Source organism: Martes martes (genome assembly GCF_963455335.1).
Source record: "Martes martes genome assembly, chromosome: 8".
NCBI lineage: Eukaryota > Metazoa > Chordata > Mammalia > Carnivora > Mustelidae > Martes > Martes martes.
The window spans coordinates 91,431,478-91,459,359 of record NC_137895.1 but is presented as its reverse complement, the minus strand read 5'-3'; the positions used below and the strand labels follow the sequence as shown (position 1 = coordinate 91,459,359).

General features: G+C 54.0%; 2 protein-coding genes and 1 long non-coding RNA gene across 8 annotated transcripts; 2 read left to right on the top strand and 1 right to left on the bottom strand.

The window, feature by feature from the left end:
* Window positions 1-59: 59 nt before the first annotated feature.
* ITGA7 (integrin subunit alpha 7) lies at window positions 60-19,951 on the top strand (the record flags this gene model as incomplete). 5 transcript variants are annotated; one of them, XM_080809974.1, is made up of 26 exons in its annotated part: window positions 264-484; window positions 4,574-4,701; window positions 4,803-4,882; window positions 6,027-6,282; window positions 6,779-6,910; window positions 7,197-7,316; window positions 8,178-8,385; window positions 8,504-8,697; window positions 9,061-9,149; window positions 9,280-9,407; window positions 9,517-9,612; window positions 9,765-9,826; window positions 9,973-10,142; window positions 10,573-10,722; window positions 11,387-11,502; window positions 11,979-12,171; window positions 12,255-12,335; window positions 12,441-12,520; window positions 12,666-12,740; window positions 12,884-12,986; window positions 13,539-13,715; window positions 13,890-14,021; window positions 16,618-16,731; window positions 16,940-17,038; window positions 17,127-17,252; window positions 19,240-19,951. In XM_080809974.1, 26 exons carry the CDS (start codon window positions 279-281, stop codon window positions 19,468-19,470), a joined length of 3,546 nt encoding a protein of 1,181 aa, XP_080666100.1. In that variant the 3' UTR covers window positions 19,471-19,951. The 5 variants fall into 5 exon arrangements, 4 of the variants coding, with proteins under 4 accessions (XP_080666099.1, XP_080666098.1, XP_080666100.1 ...); XM_080809973.1 differs by lacking the exon at window positions 6,779-6,910 and having other exon boundaries at window positions 60-484; XM_080809972.1 differs by lacking the exon at window positions 7,197-7,316 and having other exon boundaries at window positions 66-484.
* TMT1B (thiol methyltransferase 1B) lies at window positions 19,916-22,242 on the bottom strand (the record flags this gene model as incomplete). The annotated part of the gene is made up of 2 exons (XM_080809975.1): window positions 19,916-20,718; window positions 21,745-22,242. The coding sequence occupies 2 exons, from the start codon at window positions 22,240-22,242 to the stop codon at window positions 20,482-20,484; spliced, it is 735 nt and encodes a 244-aa protein (XP_080666101.1). The 3' UTR covers window positions 19,916-20,481.
* LOC308346893 lies at window positions 21,688-27,554 on the top strand. 2 transcript variants are annotated; one of them, XR_013967210.1, is made up of 2 exons: window positions 21,688-22,330; window positions 27,260-27,554. It is a non-coding gene; the product is annotated as an uncharacterized lncRNA (long non-coding RNA). The 2 variants fall into 2 exon arrangements; XR_013967211.1 differs by having other exon boundaries at window positions 21,688-22,380.
* Window positions 27,555-27,882: the final 328 nt, after the last annotated feature.

Sequence of the window (27,882 nt, the reverse complement as noted above, 5' to 3'; positions counted from 1 at the left end):
GCGGGGCAGAGGCGGTGCTCCCGGGAGCGGAGGCGGGAGCCCGAGCGCTCGCCGGGGCTGCGGCTGCTGCAGTCATCCTGGTGCTGGGGCAGCCGGGCAGCGGGGAGGTGGAGCAGCGGGGCGGAGGAGCGGAGGGAGAGGGGCCGCGAGGGGAAAGATTGCGAGACCCCTGAAACACCTGCGAGACCCGAGACCAAAGACCCGCCGTGGGGGACCTGGGGCTCCCGGCGCGAGCGAGTTTTCTTGCGCTCGTGGGGAGCACGCTCAGGGTTCACCGCATGGCCGGGACTCCGGGCCGCGATCCTCTGGGCGCCCCCGGGATTTGTTACCTTCTTGGCTTCCTGATGGCCGGACTGCTCGCCCCGGGGGCTGTCGCTTTCAATCTGGACGTGATGGGCGCCCTGCGCAAGGAGGGCGAGCCGGGTAGCCTCTTCGGCTTCTCTGTGGCTCTGCACCGGCAATTGCAGCCCCGACCCCAGAGCTGGTAAGTCACCGCACCCGCCCAGAGTCCCCGTGGCCGAGCTACAGATTTTCCCCCACCCCCAACTCCATCTCTCAGTCTTCCAACCCCACGACCACTCAGGCTATCCACAGATATCTCATACTTCAACCTTGCCTTATCTCTCGGGGGTCCAGAGACGTACCCTCAGGGCCTGAGACCCAGGGTCTTGCTTTGTGGTTGAGTTGGAGAGTGAGGTTCTTGTCTTGGCAGGTTTCCCCCAGCTTGCATCCTTGCTTCACTCCCAGGGTCTGTGACTCCCCTCCTTCAGAGGGCTAGAGTCCCTCAGGAAGGGGGACTGGGCATCTTATGTCTCCTTAGGGCAGGAGGAGAGGGAAAGGACAGAGAGGTTGAAGACACCATGGGAGGATGGAAGGTAGACTCCAGAAATAAATTCCCGTCAGAGCATTGCCATGGGATGGAAAGAAGACAGTAGGACACTGGAGGCCAGGAGAGCCCTGCCATTTAATTTTGTGGCTCAAGAAAGGTTGGAAGAGGACTTGGGAGGGTATGGCAGCCTGTACTAGATGGTTTGATGATAGAGTGGCAGGAAACAGAGCCCCCTAAGTTGCAGCAGCAGCAGCAGCAGCAGCAGCAGCAGCAGCAGCCGCCAGAGAGAGACCCAGGAGGGATGCTGGCCAGGTTGTTCCCCTTCCTCCTCCAGGTCTAGGAATCTCAGCAGTGGGGGAAGGCAGGGAGGAGTGAGGGGCAGAGGACAATTCTAGTTATTTTCTAATCAGTTCAGGACTCTTGGGAGTTGGATACATAATGTGTGGGGCCTGTGTCTGTCATGTTTCTTGTGCTCTTGGCTCTGCTACATGTATGATTTTAGGAAGAGAGACAAGGGGAAGAAAGCTTCCCACCCTCTCCTGCCAGGGGGCTTTTCTCTCCTAGGCTGGTGCCTAAGCCACACTAAGTGTCCATTAATGGGATCAATGCTGTCCACTGGGACTGTCTTCTCTCCCATACTATTGGCTTGGAGGCAGAGGGTAGGGACAGGAGATCATTTCTCTTTCCTTGCTTGCTTGAGGAGGAGGGGTAGCTCTAAGCTTCCTTTTTCCATTATCCCTGTCATCAGGGAGCATGGTCAGTGGTCCCCCAAACTTTGGGAGAGATAGAAAGCAACTGACTTCATCTCTTCCTCAGCCTTCCATCTGCTTCCTACCTCATCTCTGTCTCCCTCCCTCCCTTCTTCCCCCATCTGCCAGAGTTCCAGGACTGGAGGCCTTTTTAGGACATGCTGAACTCTCTGAGCTATTTCTAGGCAAATTCTAGGTTATTTTTAATAGCTTGGTCTCTTGTTATTTCCCCCTCCTCTCTGAAAGTGGCCCCTGGTTCGGTCTCCCAGAGCCAAGCTGGGGGCTTTCCCCGAGGAGCCTGACTGCCTAACCCTGCTTTTGCTCCAGCAAGGGGGTGCTCCGCTGCTTTGTGGCACGTGAGAGGCCAGGTTCCTTGCTCGTTGGGTCTCTACCTTTTGAGTTGCCAGTCGCCTTCACCAGCATCCACCGATTGAAAGAAAGGCTTCACCCATTTCGATGACTTTCAGTCTTGCCCCTGGATGAGACCTTGAAGTCTAACCTTTGCTCTGTAGCTTCAGCCTCCTTTATATCTTCCAGTTGTGAAATGGAGTTTTGATAGTATATATGATAGTACTATCAGATAGAGTTGTAGGATTTAAGAGTTCTTAGTATATACAAAACCCTTAGAATAGCGCAAGGCCCAGAGGGAGTGCTGTGAAAGTGTTAGCACCGTGGTTCTCCTATTGTGCTTCACCGAGCTAGAGAATAGCTTCAGTGCCTTACTGCAAACCTGGATCCAAAGGCTTGGGTAGATCTCCCTGGTTGAGTCAGCCTTCAGGCCAAGCACCCTCCCCAGAGGGCCACCCAGATTGAGAGTCAGGAAGGGCAGGCCTTGGGTCAGAGCCCTGGAGTTTGTGTAGAATCGGGAGGTGTGCTGGTAGTGGGCTACTCCTTTGCTTCCACTTAGCCAGGCCCCCTGGGAATCCCGCTGCCCCCAGCTGCCCACATGATGGTGCTTTTGCAGGCAGTGGCTGCAGCTGTGGCTCCTGTTCTGTCCAGAGGCCCGGGTGGCTGGGGATGGTCAGAAAAGTGTGTGGCTGGGGCAGAAATGGAGAGACTAGAGAAGCTGTGTGTGGGAACTCTTGTTCCAGGAAGAGTGGGCTGGTCTGTTCTCTGCTGAGAGTGAGGTTAGCCGTATGTATGCACACCAGCTTCTTCCTCCATAGGGACCCCGTTCCTCCAGCACCCTCCCTACTCTAGACCTCTATGGGAGATGTGAACCCTGAATGCTGATATTAGCTTCTCCTGGTGCTTAGCTATGTGCTGACCAGCGGAGGCGCTGGGTGAATAAGAGAGCCCCAGTCCTCCAAGAGATGGCCATCTCTGAGTTTGGAGGTAGGGGGGATATTCTGGACTTGTCTGAAGGTTGGCCATACCACCTGGTTTCCTTTTCTGTGTGGGGTACCCTCCCCTCCCCTTCCTCCTGTTCTTTTTCTGGAGTGGTCTGTCACAGTGTTCTGGAGATGGCCCGTCATTGGGTATGGTGGAAAACGCATGGGTTTTGGAATTAGGCAGGTGTGGATTTGAATTCCAGCATCCTACTTAATGCATCTCAGTGGGTTTCCTCAACTGAAAGACAGGAGAAGAATCCTCACATAGGATTGTTGTGAAGCTTCAGTGAGAGAATGCATGTAAGTTGCCTAGCCTGATGTCTGGAGCATTGGGTGAAGGGTGACCAATGTTAGTTCCTCATATTCCTGGCATCTAGCCTAGGGCCTGACCCATAGTAGGTGCTGGATACTATTACTTACTGGTCTCGCCAGGGCCTGGCAGATGATAGGTTCTCAATACATAGCTGTTAATGAATGCCAAATGCATGCCCTCTTCCTTGCTGCTCCCCGCCCCCTCCTTTCTCTGGACACTGGCTCTGATGCGGGATGACAGCTGTGAAGAGACCAGAGCTGTGGGAAGGGAGAGTGGCTCTGTGCCCTTCCCTCCCCCTCAGAACTGGCACAGTGCCCCGTAGATGCCTGTCTGCAGTATTGCTGGACACAACTTCAGGCCTTGTCCCCCAGAAAGGGAGATGGAGGAAAAGAGTGTGGGACAGAGGCCTCCAGGTCTGCCTGCTTCCACTTTTGAGTCTGTCCTTCTGTGAAGAGAGATCCTTGTAGTCAGCTGGGTGCCAGTCACCTCACCTTACCCCTTCCTTCACTCCTGGCCTGCGGTTCAGCCCCAGGAGGCCCAGGCAGCCTCCATTCCCAGCATAGTCCTCCCTTGGGGAAGAAGTCTTGGCTGTGATCATGGAAAATTGTCCTGCCAAGAAAGTTGTAGCTGGGAAAGCGTCTGAGGGGGAGGTAGGAGAGGGGACAGGGTGGGGGCAGGGAGGGTGGGAGGAAAGGGGAAAATCATGGATGTGGGGAGGTATGAGCAGAAAATGGGGGGCAGATGAGAAACTTGCCCCTACCTCTATGCCAGCTAGAGTGACAGAGAGAATCCCAGGCTGGCAATGTTGCAGGGGGGATAGGGTCTCTGATGGGTCCCTGATGAAGGGCTGGGGGACAGACCCATATTGACCCCTTTGCTTGGCCTCTGAAACTGGTCCCTGGGTCACCTCGTGGTGCCAGTCAGGACCCCTGTTACTTTTGCTCTCAGCATCCTTGGTATTTCTGGGAGGGCTCCAACTGGACTGGGTTTGGGGAGGAGGGCAGAGCCTGAGGTTGGGGCCCGGAAGTGGGTAGGGAAGGCCTGGTCAGGAACAGGTGCTGGGAACAGGCGGTTCTTTCAAACTAGCCGCGCTGGCCAGGCCACTTGGTTTGGCATGCGTGTGTGTATCTACAGTGCATGTGGGCCCTCATCCAGATAGTATGTGCATATGTAATGTGATGATTGCTTTGCCAAGTGTATTAATGTGCCCTTTGCCAGGACTCGGGGAAACTGACTTCCGGCCTTCCTCCTTAGTTCTTAACATTGGCTTGGTTCAGAGGGGTCAGGTCTGGGCTGCACTGGGGAGGCACAGCGCTCTGGTTGCTAACTCCGCCCCCGCCCCATTGTGCAGGCTACTGGTGGGTGCTCCACAGGCGCTGGCTCTGCCTGGGCAGCAGGCAAATCGCACCGGAGGCCTCTTCGCTTGCCCCCTGAGCCTGGAAGAGACTGACTGCTACAGAGTGGACATTGACCGAGGAGGTGTGGACCCCGTGGGGCTGGGGAGGGAGCATGGCCCGGGGAGGGCAGGAGAGGACTCGGCCTCCTCTTCCCTCTCCTCATTCCTGCTGTCCTGCCTCCAGCTGATGTGCAGAAGGAGAGCAAGGAGAACCAGTGGTTGGGAGTCAGTGTTCGGAGCCAGGGACCTGGGGGCAAGATTGTGGTGAGTACCGCTCTTTGTGACTGTAGGCAGGGGTGGGGGGTGTGCGCGTGATGGTGTGTGCGTGTGCACAGGTGTGCTTATAGAACACAGGCTGGTGTGTGGTATGATGGCCTGATTCCCAGGACCAAAGGTATAAGACATAGTGCCTGTCCTTACAAAGTTAAAACCATCTAAGCATCCATCTATCCATTTGTCAAACTCTTACTGAGAACCTTTTAAGCATCAGGCATTGTACTAGTTCCTGAGAGAGGAAACATAAAGATGGAGGAAAAGCCTGGTCCATGGGTCACAAAGCCTACTGCAGAGTTCTGGAAACTCTTGTTCTCTGTTTTTCTGTGTCTGTTTCTCTCTGTATCATCACTAATACATGCAAATACAATTAATAATCCGAGTCACTGTGGGAGCAGAATACGGTTAATGTTTTTTTTAGATTTTTAAAATTTTTATTTATTTGACAGAGTGAGATAGAGAGAGAGAATGTGTGGGAGAGGGGGAGAGGGAGACGCAGACTCCCCACTGAGCAGGGAGTCTGATGCGGGCTCCATCCCAGGACCCTGGGATCATGACCCCAGCCCAAGGCAGATGCTTAACTGACTGAACCACCCAGGCGCCCCAGAATATGGTTAATGTTAAGTGAGCGGTACAGTCCCCAGTATGTGAAAGTCCAAAGGAGGAGTAGTGAGAAAAGCCTCCTGTGGGGGGAGCAGGGGGTGGAGGGTAGAGTTCAGCCAGCCTTTCAAGAATAAGCAATGCTTCAAGAGTGGAGAGGGGAGGAGGTTCTTCACAGGCAAAGTGGTGGCACTGACAAAGGTCCAGAGCCAGGAACAGCTTGGCATGTCGGGGATAGGCGCATAGGGCGTGATCATGGAGGCACGAGTGCCCTGTGCTGGCTTGGTACCTGGGGGTCCAGGCAGAATGTGGAACAAGGCGTCTTCCTACAGTGCAAGGCAGTGAGTGCAGATGGGATAAGTATGTGTATATTGCCTAATGCTGGGGGTGGGGGTGGGGGGTGGTCCCCAAGTGATGCATGTGTGTCCATGCGCTTGCCAAACGTCTCATGTGGGCTGTGTGGCTCTGGCCGGTCACCAGCCCACATGGGGCAGGGTGTAGGGGGGGCATGACCCTGTGTCGCCCCCTTCCACAGACCTGTGCGCACCGGTACGAGGCTCGGCAGCGGGTGGACCAGATCCTGGAGACCCGGGATGTGATCGGTCGTTGCTTTGTGCTAAGCCAAGACCTGGCCATCCGCGATGAGCTGGATGGTGGGGAATGGAAGTTCTGTGAGGGGCGCCCCCAGGGCCACGAGCAGTTTGGGTTCTGCCAGCAGGGCACAGCTGCTGCCTTCTCCCCCGACAGCCATTACCTCCTCTTTGGGGCCCCGGGAACCTATAACTGGAAGGGTGAGTCACTCCTCAGGGAGGGGACAAGGGAACCAAAATGTCCTCTGACCTCAGAGGCGGGATTGGGGGGCAGCACGTGGCCAAGCATGCCCACACGTTCCCAGCCATGGTGCCCTGGGGCACCGCCACGTCTGCCAGCCCCCTCACGCCAGCACACACACACACACGCGAGGGTGTCTCCTCTCCTTCCAATGGCCGAGTGTTCCCCACCAAGCCAGCATGAGCCCCCACATGCACGGCTGGGCCTGCTTGCTCCAACACCTCAGCCTCACCGCGTCACTCCCATTCCCGTCTCCGCACGCCACCGCTGGCTGAGCTGACACTCGGTGAGTGGGGTGGCGAGTCTGTGGGACCAGAAGCTTGGGCTGGGCCAGGGGCAGTGAGGGTGCTGCAGAGGAGAGGAGGGGCTTCCCTGTGTGCCTGTGGATCCAGCGTCTGGCCTGAGAGGGGCTCCTCACTCCCCCCGCCCCGGGCACTAACAGGTCTGTCCTTGCAGGCACTGCCAGGGTGGAGCTCTGTGCGCAGGGCTCAGCGGACCTGGCGCACCTGGACGACGGGCCCTACGAGGCGGGGGGTGAGAAGGAGCAGGACCCCCGCCTCATCCCGGTCCCTGCCAACAGCTACTTTGGTAGGGATCCCTCCCTGGCCCAGAGCTGCTCTAACCCTCTGCTCCTCTTTCTTGTCCTCCCTCTCCACGCTCCCATCCTTCTGTCTCTGTCTCTGTCTCTGTCTCTGTCTCTCTCTCTGTCTTTCTGTCTCTGATTCTCATCTCCCTGGTCTCTTTGTCTCTCACATATTCTTTCTCTCCCTCTTCCTCTTCTACTGCCTTCTTCTTGCCATTATGTCTGGCTCTGTCTCCCCATTCTGTGGCCCTTCCTCCTTCCCTGGTGTGTCCCCCCACCTGCCCCCCGCAGGGTTGCTCTTTGTGACCAACATTGATAGCTCAGACCCTGACCAGCTGGTGTATAAAACTTTGGACCCTGCTGACCGGCTCCCAGGACCAGCCGGAGACTTGGCCCTGAATAGCTACTTAGGTTTGTAAGCTCCCACCATGTCCCCCTGGGCCCTGTGGGCTTGGCCTGGTCTCCCTTCCTCTCTTGCCCTGCCCTCACCAACACACACCCAGGGAAAGACATATTGGGCCCAAATTTCAAAGAAGCGCTAGGCCCGGTGACCAGGCCTGAGAAGATGCCCAAGGGGGGGATGGCCTAGGGGGCTGTGAACGGGGGGTCTCCATGGAGAAAGAACCAGGTGGGCTGAGACTGTACTGGAAAAGGAGGGTAGAGCTCTAGTGAGACTTTCTCTGAGAGATGGATGGTGGGCACATGCCAGAGAAAGGTCTATCCTTGCTGGTAAGTCTCTTTCGTTGTCTCGTCTGCAGCCCTCTACAAAGGGGAGGAAACCAGGCCTGGGAGGTGTTTGGGTGAATCAAATTCTTTCCCACGCCCCCTTCTCTCCCGTTTATCCTTGTGAAGACTTCCTCTCCCTGTGAGCATGGTGGGAGGAGGGGGCAAAGAAGGTGCATCCGATGGGGCTGGGGCCTCCTGGGTGTGCAGAGGGGAGAGCAGCTCCCTGGGGGACCTTAGGCATGGTGCCCTGCTCTGCTCTTGCCCAGCCGGCCGGCCTTCCTAGCCATTGCCTTTCTCTTTGTTCCCCAGTCCCTGAGGCTGACCTCACTGCACTTCTTGTGCCAAACTCCAGTTTCTGGGTGTGGGAGGACAGCCAGGCCCCTGGAGGGGGAGGCAGAGCAGTCCAGCTGTGCTGGTGATAACTTGGAGGGCACCTGTACCTTTTGGCTCCAGACCTGTGAGGAGGGGGTGGAGTGGGGGGAGCCCAGACACACCTTGGCTCCTGAGTCTTTTGGGGAGGGCTCACTGCTAAGTCACCCCACTCAGGTTTCTCCATTGACTCGGGGAAGGGTCTGATGCGTGCAGAGGAGCTGAGCTTTGTGGCAGGGGCCCCCCGTGCCAACCACAAGGGTGCTGTGATCATTCTGCGCAAGGACAGTGCCAGCCGCCTGGTGCCCGAAGTTATGCTGTCTGGGGAACGCCTGACCTCTGGCTTTGGCTACTCGCTGGCTGTGGGTGATCTCAACAATGATGGGTGAGAGTGGCCACAGGGGAGTGGAGCCTGGGGGAGGCTGGGCCTCTGGCATCTTTCTGACTCCCATGGCTGGGGAGGGAGCCACACTGACTGTCTCCATCTCTCTGTCTCTCCCTAGCTGGGCAGACCTGGTAGTGGGCGCCCCCTACTTCTTTGAACGCCAAGAAGAGCTGGGGGGTGCCGTGTATGTGTACCTGAACCAGGGGGGTCACTGGGCTGGGGTCTCCCCTCTCCGGCTCTGTGGCTCTCCTGACTCCATGTTCGGGATCAGCGTGGCTGTCTTGGGGGACATCAACCAAGATGGCTTTGCAGGTGTGACTGGAAACTGGAAAGCCTTGGGGGAGGGAGGGGCAGAGGCAGGGATGGGGAAGGGCCTCAGAGGTCCAGGGAGAGGCCTTCCGAGGGCTCCGGGACAGGAGCAAACTGGGCTGGCGTCATCCTGAGCTTTACCAGCTGTGTGACTTGGGTCAAGTGAACTTTCTGAGCTGGTTCTATCTGCAGAGAATAGCTAAGAGGCTTAAAAATGATGTGTGCAAGGTGCCCAGGACTTAGTAGCCTCTCAGTAAAATAACAAACATATTATATAGAACTGAGTGACTGAGGGAAAGTTAGGGTCAGGATGACCAATCCCCCACCCCCGCCCCAAGTCTGACTACCTTTTTCCCATACCTACAGATATCGCAGTGGGGGCTCCCTTTGATGGGGATGGGAAAGTCTTTATCTACCACGGGAGCAGCCTGGGGGTTGTTGTTAAACCTTCCCAGGTGAGGGGGTTCGTTGGGATGAGGTGTGGGGGGGAGTGGGTGTGGGGGGAGTTGGGGGGGCACAACAGCAAAGGGCAGGGGGTGGAGCTGGGGGTGCTGCTGTGGGGGAGCTGATGGTCTGGTCCCGCAGGTGCTGGAGGGTGAGGCTGTGGGTGTCAAGAGCTTCGGCTACTCCCTTTCGGGGGGCCTGGATGTGGATGGGAACCATTACCCAGACCTACTGGTCGGCTCCCTGGCTGACATGGCTGTGCTCTTTAGGTGAGGTCCTCCCTCTCCTCTGCCTCAGCCTCTCCCTCCCTGAGGCCTGCTCCTCTCTTTCCCTGCCTCAGAGTCTCATGTTACTTGTGCCCAACTCCCCGTTCCCCAGGGCCAGGCCTGTCCTTCACGTGTCCCACGAGGTCTTCATTGCTCCCCGAGCCATCGACCTCGAGCAGCCTAACTGTGCTGCTGGCCACTCTGTCTGGTGAGGCGGGGCCCAGGGGGAGGCAGGGAGCTTTCAGGGCCCACTTCCCCCACTCTCCCTTTCCCTGCCCAGTGTGGGGCTGCAGCTGGGGCGGCAGGGAGGCGCTGGCCGGTCAGCCTTGCCTGGCTCAGGAGCTCCCCTTGCCCCCACAGTGTGGACTTGAGGGTCTGTTTCAGCTACATTGCCAGCCCCAGCAGCTACAGCCCTATTGTGGGTGAGTGAGGTCCCCCTGCTACTTCCCACCCCGTTGTGTTTCAGGGTGGGTCACTCTGAGGTGGAGAGAAGGGCGTCTCAGAGATGGGGTCAGATGAGAGCAGTTCTCCAGCTCACTGGCTCCTCTCTCTTCTCCACACACCACAGCCCTGGATTATGTGTTAGATGGAGACACAGACCGGAGGCTCCGGGGCCAGGTCCCCCGTGTGACCTTCCTGAGCCGTGGCCCAGATGACCCCAAGCACCAGGCCTCAGGCACTGTGTGGCTGAAGCAGCAGCATGACCGAGTCTGTGGAGACACCATGTTCCAGCTACAGGTGGGCCCTGACCCCTTGGCCTCTGTGAGTCATTGTCATTACATGATTTCTTCTCTTTGATTCCTTTTAGCTTCCTCCCTAACATGTTCACACTTCATTCTTTGATCTCAACTTTTGGGAATCTTCCCTTCTGGGCTGACCTCCTCCTCACCTGCTGCCTTCTTGTATCTTCTGCCTTCTGTGTCCAGAGTATAAGTTCTGTCCTCCCTGAAGATGGAGACGGCAGTTTCTTTTGTCACACCTGGTCCTCAAAGCCCTGGATCCTGGTCTCCTCCCTTTTCCACCTCAGTTGCTCTCCCTCCCCCTCACTCTGGTCTCTACCTCTCTCTCTCAGCTCCTCAAGCTTCTTGACAGCTTTCAGAATCTGTCCTAGGTCTGGCCAGTGCCTGAGGATTGTTCTAGTATGCATGTCCATCTTCCCTCTTCCCAGGAGAATGTCAAAGACAAGCTTCGGGCCATTGTGGTGACGCTGTCCTACAATCTGCAGACCCCACGACTTCGGCGACAGGCTCCTGGGCAGGGGCTTCCCCCAGTGGCCCCCATCCTCAATGCTCACCAGCCCAGCACCCAGCGGGCAGAGGTGAGCATGGGTTCTGGCTTAGCTCAGGAGAAGGAGCTGGAAGGAGTAATGATCATCATCCCTCACAGTGACAAGCATTCATAGCTTCCAGAACTCTTTCACATGCTACTCTAGCAGTTCCTCACGTCTCTAGGTGCTGTGACAAGTAGACCACAACATGGTAAATAGCTCAAGTGATCACATGTTCCTCCTTCGAGGGGACACTGATCCCCCATTCCATGCATTCATTCAGGGGCCTGGGCTGACGGGGATCTGCCATCTTCAGACGTGGCCTCCAAGGTCCTTAGGTCACCTCCATCCCTGTCAGTTGGAAGGGGGAGCATGAAGCTCTTCTGGTCAGTCTGAAAGTGATGCCCTTCACTTCTCTTCACATTTGAAATCCGGAATCAGTCACATGCAGTGTTGGCTAGGGAGATGTGGTCTTGCTGTGGGCTGGTCTGCTAGCCTCTACCTCAGCATCATCCCTTGCTCACTTCAGTGAGGGCCATGTAGCTCAGGGTGGTTCACTGACCAGCTCAGTGCCACACAGCTAGTGAGCAGCAGATCTGAGAGTCGAAGCCCCGTTGCTTCATCTTGTGATACGCCACCCCACTGTGTCCCATGGCGACACATTCGCCTTCTGCCTCACCCCTAGGAATGACCCTCTCCTCGCGTCTCTCCCTAGATCCACTTCTTGAAGCAAGGTTGTGGCGAAGACAAGATCTGCCAGAGCAACCTGCAGCTGGTCCATGCCCGCTTCTGTGCCCGCGTCAGTGACACGGAGTTCCAGCCTCTGCCCATGTGAGGGGAAGTGAAGGGTGGCAGGGGTGGAGGTGGGAAGGCAAGAGATCAAGGAAGAGAAGGAAGTCCCCTCAGGAGGGCCAGGCCGAGGGAGGGCGGAGGCTGATAAGTCAGAAGATGAGGGTCAACAATGGGGCCACAGAGTCTCTCCTGGCAAGGAATACACCTTCCCAGGACGTATAATGATAATGGTAACTCCTACCAATAGCTCCTCTGTGGATGGAGAACAGGGGCCTAGAGAGGTTAAGTTCCTTGGTAGGTAGAAGAACTTGGACGGAATAGCGGTCTCCTGGCTCCCCGTCTGGTTCTCTCGAGTGTGGGAAGGCCTGAGGCTTGGCCTGGTGGGGAGGGCTCTGTGGGGGAGCCAGTGGGAGGAGAGACCAGGGAGCGGAGGTGGGAGGGGAGGAGGCAGGAGAGGCAGGGAGAGGCAGAGGAAGGCGTTCAGATTTAGAGTGTGAGTGGGATCTGACCTCCAGGGATGCAGATGGGACAACAGCCTTGTTTGCCCTGAGCGGGCAGCCGGTCATTGGCCTGGAGCTGACGGTCACCAACCTGCCCTCGGATCCAGCCCAGCCCCAGGCTGATGGGGATGATGCTCATGAAGCCCAGCTCCTGGTCACCCTCCCTGCCTCTCTGCACTACTCAGGAGTCCGAGCCCTAGACCCTGCGGTGAGGGCCTGTGGCAGAGTGTGGTGGGGTTCCTCGGGGGCTCCGGTAACCCAGACTGACCTCTCCCTCTCTCCCCACTGCAGGAGAAGCCGCTCTGCCTGTCCAATGAGAATGCCTCCCATGTCGAGTGTGAGCTGGGGAACCCCATGAAGAGAGGTGCCCAGGTTGGTGTGTCAGCCTTATCCCTGTCCGAGTGTCTCTCTAAGCCCTGAGCCCTTCTGCACCCCCTAGCCTTCCCGGACTCTAATCACTCTCCACTCTTGGCCTAGATCACCTTTTACCTGATCCTTAGCACCTCAGGGATCACTATCGAGACCACAGAGCTGGAAGTGGAGCTGCTGTTGGCTACGTGAGCCTGGGGGCACCTGGCGGTGGTGAGGGGAAGGGCAGCTGGGTTGGTGTCCACCTGGATGGGGCTCTGTTGTTTTCATCTGAGCCCTCGGGGTGGCACCTGTGCCCTGTTGCCCAATGTGTGCTCCTGCCCACTTAACCAGGATCAGCGAACAGGAGCTTCATCCCGTCTCTGTCCGAGCACTCGTCTTCATTGAGCTGCCGCTGTCCATCACAGGGTAAGCTCTGTCCAAAGGGGCACATTGGCCCGAGGGGTGGGCACTACTACTCCCAAGCTCTGGCCTGGGTTCTGCCTCCTGGCCCTCCAATCAGCCAGGCCCCAGGCCTCCTCAGCCCCCTCGTTTTGACCCTTCCCCACTAGGGTGGCCATTCCCCAGCAGCTCTTCTTCTCTGGTGTGGTGCGGGGCGAGAGTGCCATGAAGTCCGAGCGGGATATAGGCAGCAAGGTCAAGTATGAGGTCACGGTGAGTGCTCCTGGTGAGGCCCCTGGTCGGGCCCCTCCCTTCTTAGCGCAGAGAGAGGCTGAGACATGTCACAAGGCTGTAGTTCTCCTACCGTATGGTGGCATGATAGTCCAGTGAGTTCAAGGCCTCTCCTTGCTCCTGGACCTTGATTGTGGGCAGGTGTTGGTGTTGGGGGCCTCGGTTGACCATTTCCTGGTCATCTCTGTGTGGACATCTCAGTTGCTGGTCTGGGTAGGCCATGAGGGTCCTGGGAAGGTTTAATGTCAGGGTCTTTGGCGGAGGGATGGGGCCAAGGGGGAGGAGGACTGATGTCTCTCTTTAGAACTCTGCCCTTGCTTAGCTGGGGCCTCCCCACCCTCTCAGGGACATCTCCAGGCCTTCCTGGTTTTGGGGTAGGAGAGAATGGTGCCTGGTGGGGTCTAGGATCCCAAGTCTTTGTTGAAATTCTGCTTCCGGGGGCCTTCCCCTCAGCTCTTGTCCCCTCCATCTCTGCAGATCTGTGGCCCGCTTAGAAACGGAGTGCCCTCCCTTCACACTCCCTTCTGCCCACAGGTCTCCAACCAAGGCCAGTCGCTGAACACCCTGGGCTCTGCCTTCCTCAACATCATGTGGCCCCATGAGATAGCGAACGGGAAGTGGCTGCTGTACCCCATGCGGGTGGAGCTGGAGGGCGGGCAGGGGCCCGGGCAGAAGGGGCTCTGCTCCCCAAGGCCCAACATCCTCCAACTGGTGAGGCTTAGGCAGGGTGGTCAGGACCACTGAGGCAGGGTGGAGGGGGGTTAGACCTCGGAAAGGATGTTGTGGGGGCTGTGGGAGGCCCGGAGGAAGGCAGTGGGGAGGAGATGCCGTCTCGGGATTGCTGCGTTCAGAGTGATGCTCACTGCTCACATTCCCCGCATCCAGAATGTGGACAGCAGGGACAGGAGGAGGCGGGAACTGGAGCAGCCCGAGCAGGAGGAGCTGCCTGAGCCTCCAGAGCCCAGCACATCCTGGTGGCCGGTGTCCTCTGCCGAGAAGAAGAGAAACATCACCCTGGTGAGGGCAGGGCAAGCATGGGGCAGTCTGAATGAGAGGCGGGGTGTTGGTGATGAGGATGTGGGGGGACAGGGAGTTTTATGGCGCTGGGTGTCCAGGAGGCTGGCCCGTTGACAGGCGTGATGGTCACACACCTGGAGCGAGTTGACAAGACAGTTTATGTCACAACTGTGAAGCAGCTGCTGGCAGCATGGGTTCCCCTGTGACCACCGAGTATTCACCCAGAGCGGGGGTCTTGGCTGGCGGCCAGTTGGCCACACAATCAGTTCCTTGTTTGGCACAGTTTTGTTCTTCAAGTGGATGTGTTGAGCCAATGAGCATGCACTCTGTGCTCATCCCTCGTAGGACGGCGCTGGCCATGAGTGTGGAGCGGACAGATTGTGGGTATTTGGCCTGGCTGCGAGGAGGTGGAAACCCAGGTGTGGAAGGGCGGGCAATAGAAGGAGTCAAAGAGACTGCTGGTAGGGGGATGTGAACAGCTGGGCCAGGTCTGGCGTCGTCTGTCTGGAAGGGAGCTCCACTGTCACACCCTCTCATGGGGGCCCTCAGCTCCCCTGCTGCTGGAGAGCATGGTGGGAGGCACACAGGGGAGTAGCGTAAACTTGCATCATGGTCGGTTCCCTGCTATGGATATTGTTCTGCCTTCTCCACGTGGCTGATTTCCCCCTGAAAGGCCTCCATTTCTAAGAAGAACTTGGAAATGGATTCTTTTACTTAAAATTACTTCTCAACAAACTGACCAAGGATTCTTTAATTGCTCGAAAGTGGCAAAATGAAAGACAATTCAAAGAACTCAAATGCTCTCAAAGCCCTTCTCCTGTACAGGAAGTGTGGTGCATATAACATAATTTTTAGAAAAGATTTTATTTATTTATTTGACAGAGAGAGACACAGTGAGAGAGGGAACACAAGCAGGGGGAGTGGGAGAGGGAGAGGCAGGCTTCCCTCAGGGCAGGGAGTCTGAACCTGATGTAGGGCTCGACCCAAGACCCTGGGATCATGTCCTGAGCTGAAGACAGATGCTTAGTGACTGAGCCACCCAGGCACCCCTGTAACAATTTTTAGGCAGACTGGATCATCAGGTGGGATTGGGCCAAATGGATGTAGGTCAGATCTGGAAGGAGATGGGCTTATGTCCCTGGTCCCCCAGCAGCTCCTGGGACAGCCTCCACCTCCTTCAGTGGGTTTGGACTTACCATAGGAATGCACAGACCTGGATTCAAATACCTGTTCTACTGCTTACCAACTTGCCAGCTGTGCAAACTGAGCCAGGTCACCTGGCCTCTTTTTTTTTTTTTAAAGAATTTATTTTTGGGGTGCCTGGGTGGCTCAGTGTGTTAAGCCTCTACCTTCAGCTCAGGTCATGATCTGCTCAGAAGGGAGCTTGCTTCCCCCTCTCTCTCTGCCTCTTTGCCTGCTTATGATCTCTCTCTGTCAAATAAATTAAATATTAAAAAAAAAAAGAATTTATTTTTAAGGAGTGCCTGGATGGCTCAATTGGTTAAGAGTCTGCCTTTGGCTCAGGTCATGATCCCAGGGTCCTGGGATTGAGCCGTAGCCTCCTTCTCCCTCTCCCTCTACTGCTCCCCCTCCTTGTGCTCTCTGGCACTGTCAAATAAATAAATAAATAAATAAATAAATAAATAATCTAAAAAAAGAAGAAAAAAAGAATTTATTTTCAAGTAATCTCCACACCCAATGTGGGGCTCGAAGTCACAACCCCAAGATCAAGAGTCTCATGCTCCACTCACTGAGCCAGCCAGGTGTCCCTCCCTCCTCCTTTTTTTTTTTTTTTTTTTAAAGATTATTTATTTATTTGACAGAGAGGGAGAGATCACAAGTAGGCAAAGAGGCAGGCAGAGGGAGAGGGGAAGCAGTCTCCCTGCTGAGCAGGGATCCTGATGCGATGTGGGATTTGGGGCTCGATCCAAGGACCTGAGATCATGACCTGAGCTGAAGGCAGAGGCTTAACCCACTGAGCCACCCAGGCGCCCCCCTCTTTTTTTTTTTTTTTTTCTTAAGTGATTTCTTGGGCCAACATGGGGCTTGAACTCATGACCCCGAGGTCAAGAGTTACATATGCTCTATGGATGGAGCCAGTCAGGTGCCCTGCACCTGGCCTCTTTGAACTTGAATTTCCTAATTTGGAAAATGGGGGTGATGATAATATGCACCTTGCAGGACAGCTTTGATAAGTCCCTTGCAGATAGCAGGTGCTCAGTAAATGGGACCGTTGTTCTGTAACACAAGCATTAACTGGGGAAGCTACTCTGTTGCTGCTGTCAGATAAGAGACCTCCTCCCTGCTCCCCATGTATTCCAAGGCCAGACAGACCAGATTTGGGGTAGACTGCTCTTTTGGACCATGGACTTCCTGGAGGAGGTGAGCTTGAGGTCAGGTGAGGAGAATGGGAGAGATAAGAGTGAGGAACAAGGGCAGTAGGGGGTCCAAGGTGTGGGAGCTCATGGACGGACAGCGTGAAGTCTCTGGGCAGATTCTGTGTCCATGTGAGCACCTATATCAGGGTGCTGGGCCCTGGGGAGGCTCAGTGGGCTGGGGTCAAGTGGCTCAGAGCCCTGCCTGTCCTGGTCCCTAGGACTGTGCCCGGGGCACTGCCAGCTGCGTGGTGTTCAGCTGCCCTCTCTACAGCTTTGACCGCGCCGCTGTGCTGCACGTCTGGGGCCGCCTCTGGAATAGCACCTTCTTGGAGGTAAGAGCACCATGGCGGTGGGGCTGGCATCTTCTTCCCCAGACCCACTGCTCTTTCTGCCTTCTCCTTGTCTGAATGCAGCACCCTCTTAACCCAAGACAGGCAGAAATGCCCTCTGCATTGGGCACGATTCCACTTACCGTTTTGGGAGCTGGGGTGGGGGGCCCTGGAGCATTGAGGAGAAGGCGGTCCTCTTCTGCTTCCGTAGGAGTACTCAGCCGTGAAGTCCCTGGAAGTCATCGTCCGAGCCAACATCACCGTGAAGTCTTCTATCAAGAACTTGCTGCTCAGAGATGCCTCCACAGTGGTGAGCTGCGGGCCTGGGCGTGTTGGTGTGGGGAAGCTCTTCTTTCCCTCTGCTCCAGCCCCTGTTCCCTTAACTCTTCATTCCCCAGATCCCCGTGATGGTTTACCTGGACCCTGTGGCCGTGGTGGCAGAAGGAGTCCCCTGGTGGGTCATCCTCCTGGCCGTCCTGGCCGGGCTGCTGGTGCTGGCGCTGTTGGTGCTGCTCATGTGGAAGGTGAGGCTTGGGGCTGGGGATGCTGGGCTCCCCTGGCTGGCTGCGGGCCTTTTGTGCTATGCTTCTCTGTCCCACCTGCCCTCTCATTTTTTTGGCCCACCTGCACCAAACACTTGTATGTCCCAGGGCCTCTGTCGGGCTCTGGATGATTCAGAGAGAAGTCAGATGCAGATCTGGTCCTCTGGGAGTTGATAGTCTAGGGGGTTGGCAAACTTTGTCGGAAGGACCAGGCAGAAGGCACTAAGGCAGGAGAGAGCAGAGGGAGTTCAGAGGTGAGAAAGCTGGAGAGCATGGGGCTTAGCACAAGGTGGGGTCATAGGATCTGGAGGTGGAAGATGAGGTGGGTGGGACCGTGGGAGGCAGAGCCATGGAGGCGGGAGAGTGGAGTCTGATTTAACCAGAGCATGGCAGGGAAGGCTGGGAAGGAAACTGTGACAAAGAAGACACAACAGCACGGAGAACCTTCTCCAGGGACTGCCTCCAGGACTGAACTCAGACCCTCCATGTACTAGGCTCTGCATGGAACCGTCTTCATACGCACAGAGTGTAGACAGAATCCCATTTGTGCCGGGGCTCCCACCCAAAAGCACACACATGCACATGTCAGTACGGAGAATCACATCCCTCACCCATTGTCATACCCCGAACCGCATGCCACATCTGGGCTGTGGGGCACCATGCATGTCTTTGGGGCCCTCTGGAGAACTGCCCCCAGTCCTCCCTGGACCAGTTGTAGACCACGTGTACTGTTTGGCAAATGTGAGTCATCAGCGGACTGGGCCCCTGGATGAGCTTCCCAAGTGCGGGGAACCTGGCCAGCCTTCGGGGAGGTTCATACTTTCATGAAACTGGCTCCAGAATCCCTGTTCCCTGCTTTCTTGGAAGGGGGACAGAGTAGAGATAAGGGCCCCATCTCTCCTGAGTCTTCCCATCCTCCACCTCTTCTGCTCCCCTCTGCCCTTGACATCCCAGTGTGGCTTCTTCCATCGGAGCAGCCAGAGCTCATCTTTTCCCACCAACTATCACCGGGCCCATCTGGCTGTGCAGCCCTCGGCTGTGGAAGCCGGGGGCCTGGGGACTGTGGGGTAATTGCGTGTGTGTGCATGTGTATGTGCGTGTGAGTGTGTATGTATGCGTGTGGTAGAGCCCCCAGCATTCAGGGCACCAGGGTGAAGAAATGAGATTGCACGAGGGTGGTGTGAGCTCTAGAAACGGGGGCGGGAGGTCATTATAAGGGTGAGTATCCACAATCGGAGGCATGTGCAGTGGGGTGGCTGGGCTCATGCAGTATGAGCATGTGGGAGTGCAGGAAGATGCTGTGCATGGCTTCTCTGTGGACATGAGACAAATGTGCAAGGACATGCTGTGCAGTCTGAGCATGTAGGAGCCTCAGGTGGCCCCGAGTGTGAGTGTGCAAGGGGCATATTTCCACTTTGGTATGGAAGGGCCAGCATCTTCATGAGGTAGGGAGGGGTGAGGCCACCCTATTCATGGACCAGAGGGCCCTGCCCCAAGGGAAATGCCATTTGAGTACATGGGATGTGTGTTGGGGCTTGGGAGGACTCATTCCCAGTAGGCAGGGGTCCAGAAAGCCATCTTTTGGTCTCAGATCTCGTTTATGTTCTGGGGCATGCTGTTCGGTCTCTTAAAAGGCTTGAATGGGGCCAATGGTCCTGCTGCTCCATCTTCAACCCCCTCTTCCAGGACCCAAGGCAGAGGTCCTTGGTCCTGCATCTTTGGCCCCTCCTGGTCTTTCTCTGGCCGTGAGCGAGGACCTGGGGGCCCGGCATGAATTGTGGCACCTGTGGGGGTCGTGCACTGCACGGGATGCTGTCTGCCCCAGCTCCGTCCTGCTGCAGCGGTGACGCTGTCCGCCCCAGCTCCGTCCTGCTGCAGCGGTGGAGGCAAGGTGCTGGGCTGTGCTGGGCATCTGCCCCGGGGGCCTCAGCCCTGCAGGCTCCTCACATCTGGCCTGGGGTCCTTACAGATGGGATTCTTCAAGCGGGCGCGGTACCCCGAGGCCACCGTGCCCCAGTACCATGCGGTGAAGATCCCGCGGGAAGACCGGCAGCAGTTCAAGGAGGAGAAGACAGGCACCATCCTGAGGAACAACTGGGGCAGCCCCCGGCGGGAGGGCCCTGATGCGCACCCCATCCTGACTGCTGATGGGCACCCTGAGCCGGGCTCCGATGGGCATCCCGTGTCAGGCACCGCCTAGCACCCTGTGTCCCAGCCTGGCCCACAGGTCCCCTCCACCCTTTCCCCAGATATGGCTCCTTGGGGTGAAGAGGGTAGAGTGGGTTGTTGGCATCCCATCAGGATGGGACAGGATCTGCTTCCTCAGGGGCATAGGCATCTCCCCCCCTCAACAAGGAGCATCCCCCAGAACTTCCCCTTAGAACACTGTGAGATGAGGGTGGTAAGTCAGGAATGGGGTTGTGGGGTAGAAGGAGAAGGACAGTGATGTCCTGATGAAAACGTGGGAGAAGGGACCCTGATCCCTCCCTCTCCCATTCATCCTGTTTAACAGGACCCCAAGAACCTGTCCCCCAGAAAGTGCCTTAAGCCCAGAGGGTTGGGGAGGAGGTTGTGTTGCTGACTCAGGGGCTCTTCCCTCCCTAGTTTTGCCTCTTCTCGGACCTTAGTTTGCTGCATCAACCTAGTGGATTTTGTCTATTTATTAAAAGATATTTGAGGACAAAACTTCTGGCTTCTTTGCTGAGTGTTGCTCCCCCGCCTCCAGGGTCTCCAGGAGAGGACTGCTTCTCTGCACCCCCACAGCTCAGGACAAAGGTGGCAGTGGGAGGGAGGGCCAGGGGGCCCAGCAGGAGCACATGACTTTTGTGACCAGTTCCTGGGGGCACATGACTTTTGTGACCAGTTCCTGGAGGCACATGGCTGTGGTCTCGAAGAGGAAGGGGACCCTTACTACGGGAACAAGGGAGAGGGACAGGGAACCACCCTAGCAGTGGGTGGGCAAAAATTGGGAGACCCAGTCTAGAATTTGTCATGGATATGACAGGATATTGCTTTCCTCCCTGTGGTCAGGTTAGGAATAGAGCTTTTATACTTTGGAAGGAAGGATTGAAATTAGACGCCAGGCAGAGATGGGGGAAGGAAGGAGAGGGGCTGGTGGGGGGAATTGCTTCTCTGACTAGATCCCTCTCAGGAGAAGACAGGTTAGCCGGTGGGGGGATCACTCTGGCTGGAGGCAGGACTCCGGGAAGGGTTATTTCACAGCCTTTCCCATGATGTGGGGCCCAACAGGCAACCACTTGAAGGGAGGGGGCTGGTATTCCATTTGGAGTTGAGAGAACTGGGCACTCTCGAGGTCCTTCCAGGTCTCTCTGGTGAGGCAGCAGCCATCCCCAATGTGTTTCCAGGTGGGCTCTAAAACTTGCTGCCACAGAAAGGCCCAGCTTCCACGTGGCTCAGCCACATGCTCCCAGAAAAAAAACACTCCTCCCTGGGAGAGAAGAGAAAGTTAGCGTCACTTCTTTCCTCCATTCCACAACCTTCCTCCCACCTCACCTCCACCCCGCTCTTGGTGAAGTGGGGGTTGCTGGTCCCCAGGTTTATGAAGCATGTTATTCTGCTTCTGACTTTCTCTGTAGGCCCTGGCTCCTCCCCTCCCACTCAAAAGCACATGTGAAGAGCTGCCCAGTGGGGGTGACGGGTGAGCCATCTTTAAAGGATGACTGAGGGACAGCCTAGCAGAGGGCAGATGGATGGGGAGCTGGAGAGAGAGGAGCAGAGATCTCACTGCAGACTGAGACGTTGTCTTCTGAGACTCAGATGCATACATCCAAACTTATCCTTTGGCCAACATCCTAGGGAAAACTTGCACCTGACTCATGACAAATACTGGGGTTCCTTCCGCCCTTCTCTCCTTGCTGAACCCTCTCTAGGTGATCTCATGCACCCCATGTGCTCTGAATTTACAGGTTGTGACTTCCATATTTTTCTCTGACTCCCAACTGCCTCTGTGGCTTTCCTGCCTGCCTGTTTCAGTGGCACCTCAGACCTAACAAGTCCCAAATAGGTTTCTCTCATTTCAGCAACTGAGACTTCCCTCTACCCTCCCTCTTTCCCTCCACCAGTCACTCATGCCAGAAACCTGGAAACTGTCCTCAACTCCTTTCTTTACCCAGCTCCAAATCATATGGATTCTATGGACTCTAATATCTCTATCCAGAACCCTTTTTTATTTCCCCCACTTCTCCACATCCTGCGTAATCCCTCAGATCTCAATGTAAACATCACTTCCTTAGGTGTCTCTTCCCCCTGGAACCCCGCAGCTGCTGCGTTAAGTGGCTCTCCTGCGGGCTTCCACAGCACCCTATTCTATCCCTTGGAGGCCCGGTCATGTTCACTGTTGACCAGCAGGTGGCGGTGGATGGTGTATAACATGCCCGCGCACCAGAGTCCGGATCCCAGGGCGGCCCTGCAGCTGTCGCCTGCCCCACGCCCATTCCCTTTCCACGCTGCTCACCGGCCTCAGCACTCTGTGGACTTCCTGCAGGACCTTCCTTGGACTCTGCACGGAGCACAGCACCAGGGTGCTGACCACCGCATCCATGCAGCCGTCCGCCAGTCCTTTCATGTCCTCTCCGCAAGCCACCACAAACTGTTCATACTGGAGGTGCCTGTTCTTCGCCATGCTCTTGGTCAGGAACTTCTCGAAGTGAGGGTTTGGGTCCAGGCAGGTGATCCTGCAGCCCGCTGGGTAGAACTGGAAGTTGGTCCCAGTACCGCAGCCCAGCTCCAGCAAGGACACCTTCCCGGAGGCTCCCGCAAGCCCCTTTATCTGGATGAAGAGCTGCTGTTTCTTGCTCCCCATCTTGCGGTTGCACTTGGCCGTCAGTGCGGCCATCAGGTAGGGGAAGCACATTTTGCACAGGGGCTGCCAGCAGCCCAGCAGAGCCAGCAGGTGCAGGGGCAGCGTCAGGAGCAGCACCAGCAGCTGCAGGAGGCGGACCAGGGCGTCCATGACTCGCCAGCTCGGAGCCAAGTTCTGCTGGGACACTGGCCTTTTCTCTGTCTCCAGTGCCGCAGACGGGAGCCTCTCCTCCTCCTGGGTTGGGACTTTGTTCCCTGTGTCCTACTTGTCTGCTTTCTCTTTGCCAGGGTACAGTGAGTGCATGGAATCCCTCCAGAGGGCATGGGTCCTACAGCCCCATAGTTTTTTGTGGAGTGAAGGGACAGGTGGCATTAGTGCTCTGAGTTCTGGGGCCCTGTGTGTTGAGGGTGGGGGTGTGCTGATCATTTCAGAGAGGAGTGGGAAGGGCAGAAGGGGATAGATCTCAGATTGCAGCTTTGTGGGGGCCAACCCGGGACGGGGCTGACACATGGGTCTGTGCTGGCCTCATTCTGTCCCCAGGATCTGGTTATGCAAGCTGGGAAGTCTGATTGGGTTCCCCTGGCACACCCCCAGGGTTGTGTAAACTGTAACATGCCTTTGCCCCAGATAGAAGCCAAGCACAGAGGATTCCGGGTAAGGGCAGATTGGTCAGGAGAAGGAGGGAGACTGCAGGTCGAAAGAAAGGCATTTTCTCAGCTGACTGGTGTTTATTATCACATTCAAGACTGCACTGCTCCAGCAATAGAAGAAAAGAAGGGAGAAAAAGACAGCGTGGGGAAGAAGAATCAGCAAGCCCCGATCCCATTATAACTTGCCGTGTCTCTTTGGGCAAGTCTTTTTACTTTCTGGGCTCCAGCTTCTCAACTGTAAAATGGGGAGATGAAGACAGATTGGATGGGCCTTCTGTAGTTTCTAACAGCTCCTCCTGCTCCTGCATTCGTGTGATCTAAGGGGAGTGGGGGAGGACAGGTGGCAGGTGACCCCAGCTCTCCTCACAGCCCAGGATGGTACTCCCGAGGCTTTGGTCCCAGGCTGCCACTGAGGCAGGGCAGTCTCAGAGCCCAGACTTTGGGGTCACAGGCATCTTAGCAGAAAGTCCCCAAATGATTAAGCTGTGGCTTCTCTTTTGGCAGAAGCCTCCCTCAGAAGCGTGGGGGAAGCTTCCCACAGACAGTTCCACAGGCTGCCCACCAATTGCCTAGTGGCCAAAGGGAATTTTGTATAGAGAAAAGAAAATCAACAGCTTTTTCTCCCTTATTTCTTTTTAGTCTATCACCATGGAGTGTGATGTTTGCTCTGGGTATTTATTAGGGTTATGTGAAATATATTTTAGGGAGAACTGACATACTTTTTTGTCTGAAAGTATGTTCTATTTCCCCAATTGTTCATATCTTCTTTTGTCCTGTCAGTAGTATTTCAAAGATATCTTCATGTAGGTACCTAACATTCATTCATTCATTTCTTTCTTTCTTTCTTTCTTTCTTTCTTTCTTTCTTTCTTTCTTTCTTCTTTCTTTCTTTCTTTCTTATTTCTTCTTTTTAAAAAAATTTATTTGACAGAGAGAGACACAGTGAGAGAGAGAACATAAGCAGAGGAAGTGGGAGAGGGAGAAGCAGGCTTCCCGCTGAGCAGGGAGCCCAATGTGGGGATCAATCCCAGGACCCTGGGATCACGACCTGAGCCAAAGGCAGACGCTCAACAACTGAGCCACCCAGGCATCCCAGATAACAAACATTTCTTAAGCTTATTTCTAGTTATATTACCTTTTTTTTTTTTTTACTAATATAAAAGGAAGTCTCTTCTTTACTTCTATCTTCTAACAGGTTTCTATTTGCATATATATCTCATCATTTTTGTTTCTGAATGTTAGTTTTGTACCTAGTCATCTTATTAAATGCTCTTATTGTTTATTCTTTTTATTTGATTCTTTTTTAAAAAAGATTTATTTATTTTAGAGAGAGAGAGAGAGGGGAGAGTGCGAGTGAGGCGAAGGGCAGAGGGAGAGGGAGAGAGAGGGAGAGAAGCAGACTCACTGCTGAGCTGAGCGTGGAGCCCCACGAGGAACTCAATCTCGGGACCCTGAGATCAGGACAAGCAGAAATCAAGAGTTAGACACTTAACTGACTGAACCACCCAGGCGCCCCTCTTTGGGTTCTTTAAGCATAACATGATCTGTGCCAGTAATAATTATTTACCTCTTCCTTTTCAATTTTTATATCTTTTATTTCCTTCTCTTGCTTAATTGCTTTATCTAATTCCTTAGAGAAATATTAAATAGTAGTATGGGTACTAAATCTTTTTGTTCCTGAAATTAATAGGACTGCTTCACATGCTTTCCCACAGGCTATATCTATTTCCCCTCAGCTTTTCACCCACCCTTTTATTCTTTGCTCTGTATTGCTGGGGTTAAGAGCCTACGTTTACCTGGCTCACTTGCTTGCTGGCTTCTTTGTGAGTTCTGCCAGTAATAAGTACTGCAGGGAGAGCAGACTGTGGGAGGAAGAAGGTGTGTTCGTGCTGCCAGCTGTGCCGTGTAGCAACTGTTGGCAGTGGTGGTTCCATAGGAGCAGTGGAGATGGGGTGCTCCCAGATTCCATCTGCCTGAGCCAAAGGCTGCACCTTTTCAGCCACTCCAGCTGTGCGCTCTTCAGCAGATCTAGAACGTGTGACATTGTCCGCAGGACAGTGGCAGGATTGTGGGCTCCAGGGAAGTTAGCAGTTTCTGATCTCTGGGTATCATCTCTTATTCCTCTTGTCCCCCACTCCACTTCTTAATTTCCCCTTGGGGGGGAGGAAATATATACAAAACCAAGGGGGAAAATATATGTGTATATTTTAAACCAAGGGAAAAACATATATATATATATATATATATATGTGTATATATATGTTTTATATATTTTGTGTGTGTGTATATATATGTTCTCTATATGTTTTATATATATATTTATATATATGTTTTATATATTTTAAAGATTTTGTTTTTATTTATTTATTTGAGAGAACCTGAGAAAGAGTGAAAGAGAGCAGGAGTCGGGGAGGAGAGGGAGAAGCTCAGCAAGGAGTCTGACTTGGCTTGGGATTCGATTCCAGCACCCTGGGATCATGACCCGAGCTGAAGGCAGATGCTTCACCAGCTGAGCCACCCAGGGGCCTCCCTCTTTTTTTTTTTTTTTTAAGGGCCCAGCATGGAGCCCAGTGCGGGGCTTGAACTCACAACCCTGAGATCAAAATCAAAACCTGACCTAAGACCCCGAGATCCAGACCTGGGCTGCGATCAAGAGTCAGATGCTTAACTGACTGAGCCACCCAGGGGCTGCACAGCCAAACTTCCGGAGTCATCTGCTCATGTTATCTCAATGTACTCACTTCCCATTCACTCTTCCACCCACTCCAATCCAACACCATAATAAAAACTGTTCTTATCTTATTTGAACATTGCCAAATCCAATAGCTCTTTCTGTTCTTATCTTATTTGACCTCTTACCAGCCTCAGGAACAGTTGTCTACTACTTCCTTCTTGGAGTACTATCTCATCTAAGCTATCCCAACATCCAGGCCTTCTTGTTTTTATACCCCTGGCTGTTCCTCCTCAGCCTCCTTTCTTAGGTCTTTCTTATCTACTCAACCTCTGTATTTTGTTTCTTTAGGTTCAGCCTTAGATCTCCCTCTGTCTACATTATCTCATTAAGTAATTTCATCCATTTTCATGGATTTAATTATTTACATATTAATCTTTAAAAGCAGACCTTCCCCTCCCCAGTTTCCTTCAGATTTGCATAAATCCAATTGCCTACTTGACAAATTCCTCAATATGTGTCCTGAATGTGTCACTTAACACACCCAAAATGATCCTCTTCAAGTCTCTTCTGCCCATTCTCCTCACCATCTCAATAAATGACACCATGAGCTTCTCAATTGCTTAAGCAAAAACCTAGGGCTTATTTTATTTCTCTTTCTCTTCCTTCTTTCACCCTCCTTCCCCCTCACCTCTTTGTTCTCCTCCTTCTGTTGCTTTCTCTCTTTTTAAACTTTGTATAATGGATGATTCTGAATAAACACAAAAGTTGGCACAGTCAGGGATCCCCATGTATACATCATCCAGCCCTAACACAACCATCAAGCCATGGGTAACCCCTTCTCCATCCACATCCTCATCCACTAACCCTCTTCCACCCTGGGTATCGTTTTGAAGTAAACTCTAGACATGCCATTTCATCTGTAAATATTTTAATACATATCCTTAAAAGATACATAACAAAAAATATAACCAGAATATTATCACACCTAAAAAAGTCTAGCATAATTCCTAGGACTCACTTTTTTGAGTTTCTTTTTCCCTTACTCCCCGATCCAAGCTCTCCCCAAGTCCTGCCAGCTCTATGTCCTCATTTATCTTTAATTCAAGCACTGCTAGCATCTTCACTGGCACAGAGCAGGCCACAGCCCTCGTCTGTGTGGCCCATTACAATAGCCTCATAACTAGTCTCCCCACTGCCACCCCCTGCTTAAAATCCTTTAGTGAATTCCCCTCAGTATTAGCATAAAATCCAAAATCCTTATGGTGGCCCAAAGCCCTGCAGATCCAGCCTCTGCCCACTTCACCCTGTTCTCCCACACTCACCAAGCTTCAGCTATACAGTCTTTCACTTTCTCACATTCTCACTTTTTTGCTTCAGTGCTTTTGAGCTTGTCATTTCCTTTGCCTACTACGTCTCTTTCTCTGCAGCAGTCCTCTTCTCCCTCCTGCCTACTTAACTTTTACTTACCTTGCAGGTCTTAGACTGAAAGCATCCCTCCCTTTCCCCCATCGAGGCCAAGAACTCTTAGCTTAGTTTGTAATGACTGTTTGTTGCTGTTATTATCTAATTAATATCTGTCAATAAGTTCCATGAGAGCAAGGATTATCCCTTTTTTCCTTATCATCACATATCCAGCACCTAGCATGGTGCCGGGCAAGTAGTAGTCACTGAAAACGAGACAGATGAACTAAAGGGACTCCATGAAAAGCTGCTTTTTTGTTCCTTTTCCTGCTTCTATTCTTGCTAGGACCTATAGCCTAGCCTTACACCTGCCTTATAGAACAGATGATGTGTGTCCTGTCTGTAAAGGTCAAGGAGTTAATGATGTCTTTTGATTCTTGCAGCACAATAGACAACATCTAAGGAGTGATGGGGTGGGATTGTCAGAAACATTTTCCAAGACCACTGACTCACCAAGATCCCTGGCTGCAGGGCGTAAGTGCCTCATTGAGGACACCTAACCACTTGTCTTTGTTCCTGGATGCCTGAGAAGACACATCAGGATCATGATCCTCAACAAGAACCCAGGACCCCAAGCAAAGATGAGACTCACTCTCCTTTCCTTTCCCAGTCTCCCAGACACTCTGTGTGTATCTATCTACACTCTCTCTGTGTCTTCAATAAACTACTTTCACTTCCTCTCGGCTTGTATTTGATTTGCATCCTGCATGAAGACAAGCACCTTCTTGGCTGGTCTTGCGTGACCTCCTCCTCCCTTTGGTCCTTGGACCCAGCCAGCCTGCATCAAAAACATGTGTGGTCAATAAACAACAAAGAGTTTTATCACAATTTATAATTGAAAGCTTTCTGTCAATAATTTAAAACCCGCTGTTTCCTCTAGTGAATTAATGTTACATTGTCAGAAAGCATATTTTCCTCTTCATTGCCTTATATACTCAGGGCCATTTCCAGTGTCGGTCTCAGAGATCACTCAATCCATCAGATTTATTAGATGGATGAATAAAAG